This window comes from Scyliorhinus canicula, chromosome 8 (assembly GCF_902713615.1).
Source record: "Scyliorhinus canicula chromosome 8, sScyCan1.1, whole genome shotgun sequence".
Lineage (NCBI taxonomy): Eukaryota > Metazoa > Chordata > Chondrichthyes > Carcharhiniformes > Scyliorhinidae > Scyliorhinus > Scyliorhinus canicula.
Genome location: NC_052153.1, coordinates 195,589,824 through 195,606,793, shown reverse-complemented (window position 1 = coordinate 195,606,793; position 16,970 = coordinate 195,589,824). Strand labels below are relative to the sequence as shown.

Here is a 16,970-nt window from a genome sequence, read left to right as displayed (position 1 = left end):
ACCCTCCCTATCTCTGTAACCTCCTCCAGCCCCACACCCCTCCCTATCTCTGTAACCTCCTCCAGCCCCCACACCCCTCCCTATCTCTATGATATTTGCGTTCCTCTACTTCTGGTTTCTTTTTTTTAAATAAATTTAGAGTACCCAATTATCTTTTCCCAATTAAGGGGCAATTGTAAGTGTGACCAATCCACCTACCCTGCACATCTTTGGGTTGTGGGGGTGAGACCCACGCTGACACGGGGAGAATGTGCAAACTCCACACGGACAGTGACCCAGGGCCGGGATCGAACCTGGGACCACAGCGCCGTGAGGCAGCAGTGCTAACCACTGCGCCACCGTGCCGCTCCAATTCTGGCTCCTTGAGTATCCCAGATTTTAATGGCTCCACTCTTGCCGGCTGTTCCTCCAGCTGTCAGGGCTCAGAGCTCTGGTATCCCCCCTCCCTAAACCTCTCCACGTCCTGACCCTCGTTCATGCCGACTTCTTGGACCGTGCTAACCTGACCCGAGATCTCCCCGAGTGTCTGAGTGTCAGGTTTTGTCGTGTAACGGGTCTGTGAATCACCTCTGGATATTTTATCGCATTAGTGTCTTTCACAGAGCGGGATAAACTATTCCCAGCAAAGCCTGGGTGTCAGACTGATGGGATCATTGGGCTGTTTGATGGTGATGACCTTTATCTGTTTCCATATTGAAGATTTCAGCTCACTAAACACACCCAAACCAATCACGTCGCCCGTGGTTACCACAAACAGAACATTAACAACGATGGTGCTATCAAATCTCAACCTACATTTTATTTTAAAGTTAATTCTTTTACACGGATCGCTCAGTACAAGTATGTAGTACCACGAGGATAGGAAGACATAATTTGTGATATACTTTGCTGGGAACAGGATCGAGGGGGGTAAATGGGCTCCTTGTGTTTCTTTATTCCTATAACTTGGCGAAGACTCTCATTCCGAGATGTCATTGCTACTCAGTTGAAGATCCTCAATGCGCAGCGGTCGGGGGTATGGTCTGAGAGGGCGTACACATCTGGATATTAATCTTCCTGCACATCATCGCTCCCAGCATACACAGACTGACCATCCTCGAACCGGAGGGTAAAACAATGCAACGATCCTTCACATCGTCCCGAGGACATTGATTGGGGAGCAGGCACGCACACGTTGACACTGAGAAGAGGGGAAAAGGGAAATGGAAGATCAGTGTTAGAGCGAGACAGGAACCTTGCTGCACATCACGATTGCCAATGCAGAAAGCTGCAAAGGGGAATGGCACCCATACCCACCGCACGTTTGACCCATCCTTTGTGGTTCCCCAGAGAGAACTCACGCCTGTCACACAGAAAGTGGCAGGTTCATGTTCCACCCCAGACACGCAATGCAAAACTCTAGGCTGGTATTCAGGTCCAATGTGGGAGGGCAAGACTGCTGGAGGGAGGGCTGCACTGCTGGAGGGAGGGGCTGCGTTGCTGGAGGGAGGACAGCGCTGCTGGAGGGAGGGCTGCTGGAGGGAGGGCTGTACTGCTGGAGGGAGGGCAGCCCTGCTGGAGGGAGGGAGGGCTGCCCTGCTGGAGGGAGGGAGGGCTGCCCTGCTGGAGGGAGGGAGGGCTGCCCTGCTGGAGGGAGGGAGGGCTGCCCTGCTGGAGGGAGGGAGGGCTGCCCTGCTGGAGGGAGGGAGGGCTGCCCTGCTGGAGGGAGGGAGGGCTGCCCTGCTGGAGGGAGGGAGGGCTGCCCTGCTGGAGGGAGGGAGGGCTGCCCTGCTGGAGAGAGGGAGGGCTGCCCTGCTGGAGGGAGGGAGGGCTGCCCTGCTGGAGGGAGGGAGGGCTGCCCTGCTGGAGGGAGGGAGGGCTGCCCTGCTGGAGGGAGGGAGGGCTGCCCTGCTGGAGGGAGGGAGGGCTGCCCTGCTGGAGGGAGGGAGGGCTGCCCTGCTGGAGGGAGGGAGGGCTGCACTGTTGGAGGGAGGGCTGTATTGTTGGGGGGAGGGCTGTATTGTTGGGGGGAGGGCTGTATTGTTGGGGGAGTGCTGTATTGTTGGAGGGAGTGCTGTATTGTTGGGAGGGATTGCTGTATTGTTGGGGGGAGTGCTGTATAGTTGGGGGGAGCGCTGTATTGTTGGGAGGGATTGCTGTATTGTTGGGGGAGGGCTGTATTGTTGGGGTGAGCGCTGTATTGTTGGGAGGGATTGCTGTATTGTTGGGGGGAGGGCTGTATTGTTGGGGTGAGCGCTGTATTGTTGGGCAGAGCTGTATTGTTGGGGGAGTGCTGTATTGTTGGGGGGAGTGCTGTATTGTTGGGGGGAGCGCTGTATTGTTGGGGGGAGCGCTGTATTGTTGGAGGGAGCGCTGTATTGTTGGAGGGAGCGCTGTATTGTTGGGAGCAGTGCTGTATTGTTGGGAAGAGTGCTGTATTGTTGGGGGGAGCGCTGTATTGTTGGGGGGGAGTGCTGTATTGTTGGGGGGAGTGCTGTATTGTTGGAGGGAGCGCTGTATTGTTGGGAGCAGTGCTGTATTGTTGGGGGAGTGCTGTATTGTTGGGGGGAGCGCTGTATTGTTGGGGGGAGCGCTGTATTGTTGGGGGGAGCGCTGTATTGTTGGGGGGAGCGCTGTATTGTTGGGGGGAGCTCTGTATTGTTGGAGCGAGCGCTGAATTGTTGGAGGGAGTGCTGTATTGTTGGAGGGAGTGCTGTATTGTTGGGCAGAGCTGTATTGTTGGGGGAGTGCTGTATTGTTGGGCAGAGCTGTATTGTTGGGGGAGTGCTGTATTGTTGGGGGGAGCGCTGCATTGTTGGGGTGAGCGCTGTATTGTTGGAGGGAGTGCTGTATTGTTGGGCAGAGCTGTATTGTTGGGGGAGTGCTGTATTGTTGGGGGGAGTGCTGTATTGTTGGGGGGAGCGCTGTATTGTTGGGGGGAGCGCTGTATTGTTGGGGGGAGTGCTGTATTATTGGGGGAAGCGCTGTATTGTTGGGGGGAGTGCTGTATTGTTGGGGGAGTGCTGTATTGTTGGGAGGGAGGGCTGTATTGTTGGAGGGAGGGCTGTATTGTTGGGGGAGCGCTGTATTGTTGGGAGGGATTGCTGTATTGTTGGGGGGAGTGCTGTATAGTTGGGGGGAGCGCTGTATTGTTGGGGGAGCGCTGTATTGTTGGGAGGGATTGCTGTATTGTTGGAGGGAGTGCTGTATTGTTGGGGGGAGTGCTGTATTGTTGGGGGAGTGCTGTATTGTTGGGGGGAGTGCTGTATTGTTGGGGGGAGCGCTGTATTGTTGGGGGGAGTGCTGTATTGTTGGAGGGAGCGCTGTATTGTTGGGAGCAGTGCTGTATTGTTGGGAGGAGTGCTGTATTGTTGGGGGCAGTGCTGTATTGTTGGAGGGAGCGCTGTATTGTTGGGGGGAGCGCTGTATTGTTGGGGGGAGTGCTGTATTGTTGGGGGGAGTGCTGTATTGTTGGAGGGAGCGCTGTATTGTTGGGAGCAGTGCTGTATTGTTGGGGGGAGGGATGTATAGTTGGAGGGAGCGCTGTATTGTTGGGGGGAGCGCTGTATTGTTGGGGGGAGCGCTGTATTGTTGGGGGGAGTGCTGTATTGTTGAGGGGAGTGCTGTATTGTTGGGGGGAGCGCTGTATTGTTGGGGGGAGCGCTGTATTGTTGGGGGGAGCACTGTATGTTGGGGGGAGCGCTGTATTGTTGGGGGGAGCTCTGTATTGTTGGAGCGAGCGCTGAATTGTTGGAGGGAGCGCTGTATTGTTGGGGGGAGTGCTGTATTGTTGGAGGGAGTGCTGTATTGTTGGGCAGAGCTGTATTGTTGGAGGGAGTGCTGTATTGTTGGAGGGAGTGCTGTATTGTTGGGCAGAGCTGTATTGTTGGGGGAGTGCTGTATTGTTGGGCAGAGCTGTATTGTTGGGGGAGTGCTGTATTGTTGGGGGGAGCGCTGTATTGTTGGGGTGAGCGCTGTATTGTTGGAGGGAGTGCTGTATTGTTGGGCAGAGCTGTATTGTTGGGGGAGTGCTGTATTGTTGGGGGGAGTGCTGTATTATTGGGGGAAGCGCTGTATTGTTGGGGGGAGTGCTGTATTGTTGGGGGAGTGCTGTATTATTGGGGGAGCGCTGTATTGTTGGGGGGAGTGCTGTATTGTTGGGGGGAGTGCTGTATTGTTGGGGGAGTGCTGTATTATTGGGGGAGCGCTGTATTGTTGGGGGGAGTGCTGTATTGTTGGGGGGAGTGCTGTATTGTTGGGGGGAGCGCTGTATTGTTGGGGGGAGCGCTGTATTGTTGGGGGGAGCGCTGTATTGTTGGGGGGGAGTGCTGTATTGTTGGGAGGGAGTGCTGTATTGTTGGGGGGAGCTCTGTATTGTTGGAGCGAGCGCTGAATTGTTGGAGGGAGTGCTGTATTGTTGGAGGGAGTGCTGTATTGTTGGAGGGAGTGCTGTATTGTTGGGCAGAGCTGTATTGTTGGGGGAGTGCTGTATTGTTGGGCAGAGCTGTATTGTTGGGGGAGTGCTGTATTGTTGGGGGGAGCGCTGTATTGTTGGGGTGAGCGCTGTATTGTTGGAGGGAGTGCTGTATTGTTGGGCAGAGCTGTATTGTTGGGGGAGTGCTGTATTGTTGGGCAGAGCTGTATTGTTGGGGGAGTGCTGTATTATTGGGGGAAGCGCTGTATTGTTGGGGGGAGTGCTGTATTGTTGGGGGAGTGCTGTATTATTGGGGGAAGCGCTGTATTGTTGGGGTGAGCGCTGTATTGTTGGGGGAGTGCTGTATTGTTGGGGGTGATGCGGTATTATTGGGGGGAGCGCTGTATTGTTGGAGGGAGTGCTGTATTGTTGGAGGGAGCGCTGTATTATTGGGGGTAGTGCGGTATTATTGGGGGGAGCGCTGTATTGTTGGGGGGAGTGCTGTATTGTTGGGGGAGTGCTGTATTGTTGGATGGAGCGCTGCATTGTTGGAGGGAGCGCTGTATTGTTGGAGGGAGCGCTGTATTGTTGGGGGTAGTGCTGTATTGTTGGAGGGAGTGCTGTATTGTTGAAGGGAGTGCTGTATTGTTGGAGGGAGCGCTGTATTGTTGGAGGGAGTGCTGTATTGTTGGAGGGAGCGCTGTATTATTGGGGGTAGTGCGGTATTATTGGGGGGAGCGCTGTATTGTTGGATGGAGCGCTGCATTGTTGGAGGGAGTGCTGTATTGTTGGAGGGAGAGCTGTATTGTTAGAGAGAGTGCTGTATTGTTGGGGGGAGCGCTGTATTGTTGGAGGGAGGGCTGTATTGTTGGAGGGAGGGCTGTATTGTTGGGGTGAGTGCTGTATTGTTGGAGGGAGTGCTGTATTGTTGGAGGGAGCGCTGTATTATTGGGGGTAGTGCGGTATTATTGGGGGGAGCGCTGTATTGTTGGAGGGAGCGCTGTATTGTTGGGGGAACGCTGTATTGTTGGAGGGAGCGCTGTATTGTTGGGGGGAGTGCTGTATTGTTGGGGGGAGTGCTGTATTGTTGGGGGGAGGGCTGTATTGTTGGGGGAGCGCTGTATTGTTGGGGGAGCGCTGTATTGTTGGGGGGAGTGCTGTATTGTTGGGGGTAGTGCAGTATTGTTGGGGGGAGTGCTGTATTGTTGGGGGAGTGCTGTATTGTTGGGGGGAGTGCTGTATTGTTGGGGGAGCGCTGTATTGTTGGAGGGAGCGCTGTATTGTTGGAGGGAGTGCTGTATTGTTGGGGGTAGTGCAGTATTGTTGAGGGGAGTGCTGTATTGTTGGGGGGAGCGCTGTATTGTTGGAGAGAGTGCTGTATTGTTGGGGGAGCGCTGTATTGTTGGGGGGAGCGCTGTATTGTTGGGGGGAGCGCTGTATTGTTGGGGGGAGCTCTGTATTGTTGGAGCGAGCGCTGTATTGTTGGAGGACGTGCTGTATTGTTGGAGGGAGTGCTGTATTGTTGGGCAGAGCTGTATTGTTGGGGGAGTGCTGTATTGTTGGGCAGAGCTGTATTGTTGGGGGAGTGCTGTATTGTTGGGGGGAGCGCTGTATTGTTGGGCAGAGCTGTATTGTTGGGGGAGTGCTGTATTGTTGGGGGGAGGGCTGTATTGTTGGGGGAGCGCTGTATTGGGGGGAGTGCTGTATTGTTGGGGGGAGCGCTGTATTGTTGGGGGGAGCGCTGTATTGTTGGAGGGAGTGCTGTATTGTTGGAGGGATTGCTGTATTGTTGGGAGCAGTGCTGTATTGTTGGATGGAGCGCTGTATTGTTGGGGGGAGTGCTGTATTGTTGGGGGGAGCGCTGTATTGTTGGGGGGAGCGCTGTATTGTTGGGGGGAGCGCTGTATTGTTGCGGAGAGCGCTGTATTGTTGGGAGGGAGTGCTGTATTGTTGGGGGAGCGCTGTATTGTTGGGGGCAGTGCTGTATTGTTGGGGGGAGCACTGTATTGTTGGAGGGAGTGCTGTATTGTCGGGGAGTGCTGTATTGTAGGAGGGAGTGCTGTATTGTTGGGGGAGTGCTGTATTGTTGGAGGGAGCGCTGTATTGTTGGAGGGAGCGCTGTATTGTTGGGGGAGTGCTGTATTGTTGGGGGGAGTGCTGTATTGTTGGGGGAGTGCTGTATTGTTGGGGGAGTGCTGTATTGTTGGAGGGAGCGCTGTATTGTTGGAGGGAGTGCTGTATTGTTGGGGGAGTGCTGTATTGTTGGAGGGAGTGCTGTATTGTTGGGGGAGTGCTGTATTGTTGGAGGGAGCGCTGTATTGTTGGGGGAGTGCTGTATTGTTGGAGGGAGCGCTGTATTGTTGGAGGGAGCGCTGTATTGTTGGGGGGAGTGCTGTATTGTTGGGGGGAGGGCTGTATTGTTGGAGGGGAGTGCTGTATTGTTGGGGGAGTGCTGTATTGTTGGGGGGAGCGCTGTATTGTTGGAGGGAGTGCTGTATTGTTGGAGGGAGCGCTGTATTGTTGGGGGAGTGCTGTATTGTTGGAGGGAGCGCTGTATTGTTGGAGGGAGCGCTGTATTGTTGGGGGAGTGCTGTATTGTTGGGGGGAGTGCTGTATTGTTGGAGGGAGTGCTGTATTGTTGCGGAGAGTGCTGTATTGTTGGGGCAGTGCTGTATTGTTGGGGGAGTGCTGTATTGTTGGGGGCAGTGCTGTATTGTTGGAGGGAGCGCTGTATTGTTGGGGGAGGGCTGTATTGTTGGAGGGAGCGCTGTATTGTTGGGGGGAGCGCTGTATTGGTTGGGGGGAGTGCTATATTGTTGGAGGGAGTGCTGTATTGTTGGGGGAGTGCTGTATTGTTGGAGGGAGTGCTGTATTGTTGGGGGGAGTGCTGTATTTTTTGGGGGGAGTGCTGTATTGTTGGGGGGAGCGCTGTATTGTTGGGGGCAGTGCTGTATTGTTGGGGGAGTGCTGTATTGTTGGGGGGAGTGCTATATTGTTGGAGGGAGTGCTGTATTGTTGGGGGAGTGCTGTATTGTTGGAGGGAGTGCTGTATTGTTGGGGGAGTGCTGTATTTTTGGGGGGAGTGCTGTATTGTTGGGGGGTGCGCTGTATTGTTGGGGGGAGCGCTGTATTGTTGGATGGAGCGCTGCATTGTTGGAGGGAGCGCTGTATTGTTGGGGGGAGCGCTGTATTGTTGGGGCAGTGCTGTATTGTTGGGAGGGAGGGCTGTATTGTTGGGGGGAGCGCTGTATTGTTGGGGGGAGCGCTGTATTGTTGGGGGCAGTGCTGTATTGTTGGGGGGAGCGCTGTATTGTTGGAGGAAGTGCTGTATTGTTGGAGGGAGTGCTGTATTGTTGGGCAGAGCTGTATTGTTGGGGGAGTGCTGTATTGTTGGGCAGAGCTGTATTGTTGGGGGAGTGCTGTATTGTTGGGGGGAGCGCTGTATTGTTGGGCAGAGCTGTATTGTTGGGGGGAGTGCTGTATTGTTGGGGGGAGGGCTGTATTGTTGGGGGAGCGCTGTATTGGGGGGAGTGCTGTATTGTTGGGGGGAGCGCTGTATTGTTGGGGGGAGCGCTGTATTGTTGGAGGGAGTGCTGTATTGTTGGAGGGATTGCTGTATTGTTGGGAGCAGTGCTGTATTGTTGGAGGGAGCGCTGTATTGTTGGGGGGGAGCGCTGTATTGTTGGGGGGAGCGCTGTATTGTTGGGGGGAGTGCTGTATTGTTGGGAGCAGTGCTATATTGTTGGATGGAGCGCTGTATTGTTGGGGGGAGTGCTGTATTGTTGGGGGGAGCGCTGTATTGTTGGGGGGAGCGCTGTATTGTTGGGGGGAGCGCTGTATTGTTGGGGGGAGTGCTGTATTGTTGGGGGGAGTGCTGTATTGTTGGGAGGGAGTGCTGTATTGTTGGGGGAGCGCTGTATTGTTGGGGGCAGTGCTGTATTGTTGGGGGGAGCACTGTATTGTTGGAGGGAGTGCTGTATTGTCGGGGGAGTGCTGTATTGTTGGGGGAGTGCTGTATTGTTGGAGGGAGCGCTGTATTGTTGGAGGGAGCGCTGTATTGTTGGGGGAGTGCTGTATTGTTGGGGGGAGTGCTGTATTGTTGGGGGAGTGCTGTATTGTTGGGGGGAGTGCTGTATTGTTGGAGGGAGCGCTGTATTGTTGGAGGGAGTGCTGTATTGTTGGGGGAGTGCTGTATTGTTGGAGGGAGTGCTGTATTGTTGGGGGAGTGCTGTATTGTTGGAGGGAGCGCTGTATTGTTGGGGGAGTGCTGTATTGTTGGAGGGAGCGCTGTATTGTTGGAGGGAGCGCTGTATTGTTGGGGGAGTGCTGTATTGTTGGGGGGAGCGCTGTATTGTTGGAGGGAGTGCTGTATTGTTGGAGGGAGCGCTGTATTGTTGGGGGAGTGCTGTATTGTTGGAGGGAGCGCTGTATTGTTGGAGGGAGCGCTGTATTGTTGGGGGAGTGCTGTATTGTTGGGGGGAGTGCTGTATTGTTGGAGGGAGTGCTGTATTGTTGCGGAGAGTGCTGTATTGTTGGGGGCAGTGCTGTATTGTTGGGGGAGTGCTGTATTGTTGGGGGCAGTGCTGTATTGTTGGAGGGAGCGCTGTATTGTTGGGGGAGGGCTGTATTGTTGGAGGGAGCGCTGTATTGTTGGGGGGAGCGCTGTATTGTTGGGGGGAGTGCTATATTGTTGGAGGGAGTGCTGTATTGTTGGGGGAGTGCTGTATTGTTGGAGGGAGTGCTGTATTGTTGGGGGGAGTGCTGTATTTTTGGGGGGAGTGCTGTATTGTTGGGGGGAGCGCTGTATTGTTGGGGGCAGTGCTGTATTGTTGGGGGAGTGCTGTATTGTTGGGGGGAGTGCTATATTGTTGGAGGGAGTGCTGTATTGTTGGGGGAGTGCTGTATTGTTGGAGGGAGTGCTGTATTGTTGGGGGGAGTGCTGTATTTTTGGGGGGAGTGCTGTATTGTTGGGGGGTGCGCTGTATTGTTGGGGGGAGCGCTGTATTGTTGGATGGAGCGCTGCATTGTTGGAGGGAGCGCTGTATTGTTGGGGGGAGCGCTGTATTGTTGGGGGCAGTGCTGTATTGTTGGGAGGGAGGGCTGTATTGTTGGGGGGAGCGCTGTATTGTTGGGGGGAGCGCTGTATTGTTGGGGGAGCGCTGTATTGTTGGGGGCAGTGCTGTATTGTTGGGAGGGAGTGCTGTATTGTTGGAGGGAGTGCTGTATTGTTGGGAGGGAGTGCTGTATTGTTGGAGGGAGCGCTGTATTGTTGGGGGAGTGCTGTATTGTTGGGGGCAGTGCTGTATTGTTGGAGGGAGTGCTGTATTGTTGGGAGGGAGTGCTGTATTGTTGGAGGGAGTGCTGTATTGTTGGGAGGGAGTGCTGTATTGTTGGAGGGAGCGCTGTATTGCTGCTGTGTTTTGTGTTCTGCTGCTTCGTATAACACAGGCTGCTACTTGATGCCGTCTTAACTAAAGGATGCTCCAGACTCTGAAATGAGTTCAACGTGTTTATTGAACTATTTACACAGTTTTCAAATGAGTTTGACTCTCTGCTAATCTAACTGTTGTAACTCGGTCTAACTGTACCAGCTTGCTCTAAGCCACTTGCTGGCGTGTAATGCTGCTGATCAACCCTGTCTAACTCTCGAGATGTCTGTCTGTGGAAAGAGGCAGGGTGTGAGTGCCTCATCCCTTTTATAGTGTTTATGTCATGCCCCCTTGTGGTGATGCCAGCTCTGATTGTCCTGACTGCCCATTGGTTGTGTCCTATTCTGAGTGTTCATTGGTTGCATGTTTGTTTATCATGACACTGTGTTTCCTCCATTACAACGGGGTCAAATGTGAACATTCTTCTGCCGTCTGTGTGATATCCTGACGGTGGTGAATTCCGACAGGGGTGTGGTGAAATCAGTGTGTGGGTGTGTCAGGGTGGCAGGAGGTACAGAATGGGCAGTCTGAATCTGCGGCAGAGTCAGTGTGGAGAATTACCATTGCGGAACGGGCAGGAATACTCAGGGAGACACTCTGAAACCCAGAGGTCTCTGAGGGCGAATCGCAGAGAGCCAAGCTGCCAGAGAGGCTTGTGATGCGTAACTGAGTTGCGGGGTTGGTGGGGAATCGAGACAACTGACCCCCACCCTGTGAAATTCAATAGAGGGGGAGGAGTGAGGGACTGAAATATAAACCCCCCCCCCCCCCCCCCCCCCCCCCCACAACACCTGAGGGGCCACTCTCCGACCTGCAGCAGTCTTCACGATTACCTTGACATCTCTCCCAGTCATAACACGTGTCCATGACCCCGCAGGCCTCCCTCTTGGAGCTGGAGATGGACAGATGGGCACGTCCCGCTGCCTGGCGCAGGTCAGAATCCACACACTGACCTTCCTTCACCAGTTGCAGCTCCTGCCTTTCACATCTCTTCGCTAAATAGGCACAGGTCGAGGTCATGACAAGGGTTTCAGTGGCGACATCGTACGCACAAAGCTCTGTGGAATCAGCCGTCCTGGAAACGCGACAGAAAATAGTGAGAGCTGTTAATGAGGGACAAACACAGCCCTGTACACATTCACACAAACACATATACAGGTACAAACACAGCCCTCTACACATTCACACAAACACATATACAGGTACAAACACAGCCCTATACACTTTAACACAAACACATATACAGGTACAAACACAGCCCTATACACTTTAACACAAACACAGTTACAGGTACAAACACAGCCCTATACACTTTAACACAAACACATATACAGGTACAAACACAGCCCTCTACACATTAACACAAACACATATACAGGTACAAACACAGCCCTATACACTTTAACACAAACACATATACAGGTACAAACACAGCCCTCTACACATTAACACAAACACATGTACAGGTACAAACACAGCCCTGTACACATTCACACAAACACATATACAGGTACAAACACAGCCCTCTACACATTAACACAAACACATATACAGGTACAAACACAGCCCTATACACTTTAACACAAACACATATACAGGTACAAACACAGCCCTATACACTTTAACACAAACACATTTCCAGGTACAAACACAGCCCTATACACTTTAACACAAACACATATACAGGTACAAACACAGCCCTATACACTTTCACACAAACACATTTACAGGTACAAACACAGCCCTGTACACACTAACACAAACACATATACAGGTACAAACACAGCCCTATACACATTAACACAAACACATGTACAGGTACAAACACAGCCCTATACACTTTAACACAAACACATTTACAGGTACAAACACAGCCCTGTACACATTCACACAAACACATATACAGGTAGAGACACGGCCCTATACACATTAACACAAACGCATATACAGGTACAAACACAGCCCTATACACTTTAACACAAACCCATATACAGGTACAAACACAGCCCTATACACTTTAACTCAAACACATTTGCAGGTACAAACACAGCCCTGTACACATTCACACAAACACATATACAGGTACAAACACAGCCCTATACACTTTAACACAAACACATATACAGGTACAAACACAGTCCTATACACTTTAACACAAACACATATACAGGTACAAACACAGCCCTATACACTTTAACACAAACACATATACAGGTACAAACACAGCCCTATACACTTTAATTCAAACACATTTGCAGGTACAAACACAGTCCTATACACTTTAACACAAACACATATACAGGTACAAACACAGCCCTATACACTTTAACACAAACACATATACAGGTACAAACACAGCCCTGTACACATTCACACAAACACAGATACAGGTACAAACACAGCCCTATACACTTTAACACAAACACATTTACAGGTACAAACGCAGCCCTATACACTTTAACACAAACACATATACAGGTGCAAACACAGCCCTATACACGTTAACACAAACACATATACAGGTACAAACACAGTCCTATACACTTTAACACAAACACATTTACAGGTACAAACACAGCCCTATACACTTTAACACAAACACATATGCAGACTCAAACACAGCTATTAGAACCCCCATGGAGGTCACAGTTTAAGGACAATCTGATTTCCCATGACCTCCAGGGAATATGAACTTCCCCGGTAATGAGATGGGGGGGTGGGTGGGCTACCCCTTAACTAGGGGAACCCCCACTTGTATATAAACCCTGATCTCGGAGACTCTACTGGGGGCGGGGGGGGGGAGACTTCTTAAATATCGAATAAACCTCCTTATTGTTCTCTAACTGCTGGTTCATGTGTGATACTTTGGTGAATTAGAATCATAGAATTTACAGTGCATAAGGAGGCCATTCGGCCCATCGAGCCTGCACCAGCCCCTGGAAAGAGCACCTTACCCAAGCCCAAACCTCCACCCTCTCCCCATAATCCAGTAACCCCACCTAACCTTTTTTTGGACACTAAGGGGCAATTTATCATGGGCAATCCACCTAACCAGCACATCTTTGGACTGTGGGAGGAAACCGGAGCACCCGGAGGTGAAACACGCACCCACGGGGAGGACGTGCAGACTCCGCACAGACAGTGATCCAAGCCGGGAGTCAAACCCGGGGCCCTGGCGTTGTGAAGCAACAGTGATAACCACCGTGCTACCAAAAAGGATTCCAGTGTCCATTGATCGTCCGGCGCTTCCGTTTTCATCCAGCCGCCCAGGCCCAGTCCGGGTCTTCCTGGCCCCTCCCAGAAAATTGGCCGAAACATGTGGGTTTGGCACTGCACCCAACCGGATCCTTGCGAGACCGGTTTGTATGTGGAATCTGCGACACTGTTATGCAGCGAAAGCCTTTGACCGTGACTGACCTAATCTTGCGGCGCATTGTTGAAATGACCATTGCCTGTGAGAGCGCGGAACAAGGTGCCCAGGAACTCCAGGGAATGGTGGTGGTGAGCTTCGGCTGCCAAACCGCGTGGCGCTCGAGTCCCGCCCCCGGCAGTGGGGCGCCCTCTGCAGAGACGCCGGCGGCATGGAGCGCCGGCAAGCATTCTCCCTCGACCACGACGAGAGGAATACGGGCACCACCCGGCTCCACCGGTCCACCGTGGAGAAGACTTTGTACTGCGCGATCCTGTTAACCAGGTCGGAAATACGGGGGAGAGGATACGCGTCCAGCTGCGTAAACCTGTTGATGGTCTGTCTGCAGTCCATGACCATCCAGTTTTTCTCCCCAGTCCGAACCACCAGCACTTGGGCTCGCCGGGGACTGTTGCTGGCCTCGATGACCCCTTCCTTCAGTAGCCTCTGGACCTCGGACCTGATGAACGTCTGGTCCTGGGCACTGTATCGTCCGCTCCTAGTGGCGACGGGCTTGCAATCTGGGGTGAGGTTCGCAAACAAGGAAGGGGGGGTCCACTTTGAGGGACGCGAGGCTGCAGACAGTAAGGGGGGGGAATAGGGCCGCCGAATTTAAAGGTCAAGCTCTGCAGGTTGCATTGGAAATCCAGTCCTAAAAGTGCTGGTGCGCAGAGACGGGGAAGGACGAGGAGTTTGTAATTTTTAAAAACCCTCCCCGGACCGTGAGGTCCGCTACGCAGCACCCGGTGATTTGGACGGAGTGCGAACCTGAAGCCAGAGCGATTTTGTGCTTAACCGGGTGAACAGGGAGCGCGCAGCGTCTTACCGTGTCAGGGTGGACAAAACTCTCCGTTATCCCGGAGTCTAGTAGGCAGCTCGTCTCGTGTCCGTTTAGGAGGATTTGCGTAGTCGCCGTGGAGAGCGTGCGGTCCAGTGTCACAGCAGCGAGTCGTGGCAGGAGCTCTGAGTCGTCTTCTCCCGTGGAGTATTCACTGGTGGGGTCCTCCGTGCCGACCCAAGATGGCTGCGCCCGTCGGCCGCACGTGGCGTCAGGGCCCTAAACTGGCGGCGTCCGTGGGTCACTCGTGGTGGCTGGGAGCGGGGGCAGAGAGGTCTGTGGGCCGCCCGGGGCCTTGGGGGGGGCGCGGGGGGGGGGGGGGGGTGATCCGTGGTCGCTGCGCGGAACAGCAGCGAGCGACCTGGACTAGCAGACCGCGGAGTAGCGGCCCTTTTTACCGCAGCTCTTGCAGACTGCGGAGTGGGCCGGACAGCGCGGGCGGGGGTGCTTGGCCTGGCCACAGAAATAACAGCGGGGCCCCGTGGGCTTATTGGGGCATCCCGCAGCGCAGGCCTGGGGGGGGGGGGTTGGAATCGGCGGGGGTGAGGGGAGGTGCGTGCCAAGTTGCCCAAGGGGTCGCCACGCAGCCGGGGGGCATATGCACGGGCGTTTCGGTCGGCAACCTCCAGGGAGGATGTGAGGGTCCGTGCCTCAATGAGGCTCAATGTGTCCTTCTCTAGGAGCCGCTGGCGTATCTGAGAGGATTGCGTGCCCGCGACAAAGGCATCCCTGATTAGCAGTTCAGTGTGCTCCGCCGCGGTAACTTGCGGGCCGGCGCAATTTCTCCCCAGGACAATGAGGGCCCGACAAAACTCATCAAGGGACTCACCGGGGAACTGTTGCCAGGAGGTGCTGCGCGTAGACTTGATTTACAGGCCTGAGAAAATGTCCTTTCAGGAGATCCATGGCTGCGTCATAGTCCTGTTCATCCTCTATCATCGAATAAACAGCGGTGCCCACACACGAGTGGAGGACGTGGAGTTTCTGCTCCTTTGTGGGTTGACTGTCTGTAGTGGTGAGGTAACTATTGAAGCACGCCAGCCAATGTTTAAAAGTTGCTGACGCGTTTGTAGCATGCGGGCTGACGCGGAGGCAGTCTGGTTTGATCAGAAGCTCCATTTCCAAATTCTAGTTCATTAAATTGATGTACCATCAATTGGACTCGAGTCGTGAAGAAGTTCCAAATATCGGGCTTTAATGAACTAGTTGTGTGCCCAGCAGTCGACTTACAGAGAAAGGCCGACTGCCGTCTGCTACGGGTTCTTATACCCCGCCTCGTAGGAGGGGCTACTGGCCTCTTGGCCAATCGGTGAGCAGTCACATGACTGACCTCAGCCAATTGGCAGAGAGACACATGACCTGCCTGAGCCAATGGGCAGCAAGTCATCTGCACCAATGGCAGCACTACTCTGAGGTACCGTAAACCTCCTAGTCATACCACCACACACAGATTGGGAAAGAGGGTTTGGCCGTAGTTTTCTGAGTGAAAGAATTCCATGAATATGTCCACGGACATCCCTTTCACCATTTTCACAGATCACAAGCCCCTATTGGGCCTCTTCAAGGAGGAAGCAAGTCCCCCCAATGCTTCTGCCAGAATCCACGTTGGGCGTTATTATCCACATATGAGTACGTGTTGGAGAACCTTTCCGGTACCAGGAATCTACAAGCCGATGCATTAAGCCGCCTCCCTCACCCCACCAGGCCACCAACGCCGGCATTGGCCAACGAGGTCATCGCTGCCCTCCATCTTGTGGACTCTCTGCTGGTCACAGCGTACCGCATCAGCGGTTAGACCCAGACAGACACACAGTTGCCCCTGTCTGGAGCCCAGCACCGTGCTTTGGCAAGTGACTGAGAGACCTTCACCATTGAGGTACCGGAGCAAAGCACTGAGGATGGTGCCATCCTGTGGGGAGTGTAAGCCGCTCTTGTAGGACCTCCACAGCCAGGGGTATCCAAAATGAAGGTGCTGGCCAGAGGCTACTTTTAGTGGTCAGGAATGGGGACATAGAGAAGTTGGTCCTGTGTCAGGACCACCAGAAACTGCCGCCCACAGTTATTTTAGGAGAGCAATACCGATTAAGTTGCTTGTGAACTTTGTCGAAGTTTTCGCTATCTGCCTCACTATCAAAGACAAACGTGTTGAATATTTCAATTGCTTGGGGACCTGCTACAGTCAGCAGCAACGAAATGCCCCTCTCGTCCGGCTGTACCTGCAGATCAAGGGCTGCAACAAAGAGTCGAACTGCTGCTTAAACACCCTCCAATTCTCAACTACATTACCGGTAACCTGAAGCTGTTGAGGTGCCTTTAGACCTTCCATCCTGGTCTTTGAATTGTTACAACGTGTTGGGTACTAGTTGCCAGTAGCTTACTTGGTTAGTAGAAAAAGAATATTCTCTTATTCTACCTTCTTATTCTGAGTTATCTGAAACTGTTAAGATCTTTGCAGAATCTTCTTGTTCTTAGTCGATCTTCAATCCTGGTCCCATGTCATGTTCTTGGGCTGGCCAGTATGAATGGTGCACGACAGAACATCTAGTTCTTGACTAGTTAAAATAATTTATTATAAAACAAATGCGTGGTAAAGATAACCGGAATAAATATATAACAAACTACTATCACTAACTAACTATTCTAGAGCTACTGCAAAATACGTCTATCCACAAACATGACTCACTCCCAGCTCCCCGAGGCACATAGTCACATGGTAGGTATACACTGCCACCTGGTGGTCGGAGGTCATGTACATTATTCTACACAAGATTGCTTATGCACAGCATCACAGTTTCCGGTTCGAATCCTACCACTGTGGATGGTGAAATTTGAATCTGGAATCAAAGTCTAGCGATGATCATGAAACCATTGTCAATTGTTGTAAAAACCCATGTGGTTCGC

General features: G+C 52.9%; 1 protein-coding gene across 1 annotated transcript in view; it reads right to left on the bottom strand.

Annotated features, from left to right (window-relative positions):
* Positions 1-774: 774 nt before the first annotated feature.
* LOC119969950 (complement component C6-like) overlaps positions 775-16,970 on the bottom strand; it is a 123,169-nt gene continuing 106,973 nt past the window's right edge. Inside the window, exons 15-16 of the mRNA XM_038803917.1 lie at positions 10,656-10,897; positions 775-1,180 (exon numbers count right to left, since the gene is read on the bottom strand). Coding sequence (XP_038659845.1) covers positions 996-1,180; positions 10,656-10,897 — 427 coding nt within the window. The 3' untranslated portion in view covers positions 775-995. The remainder of the gene's footprint in view (positions 1,181-10,655; positions 10,898-16,970) is intronic.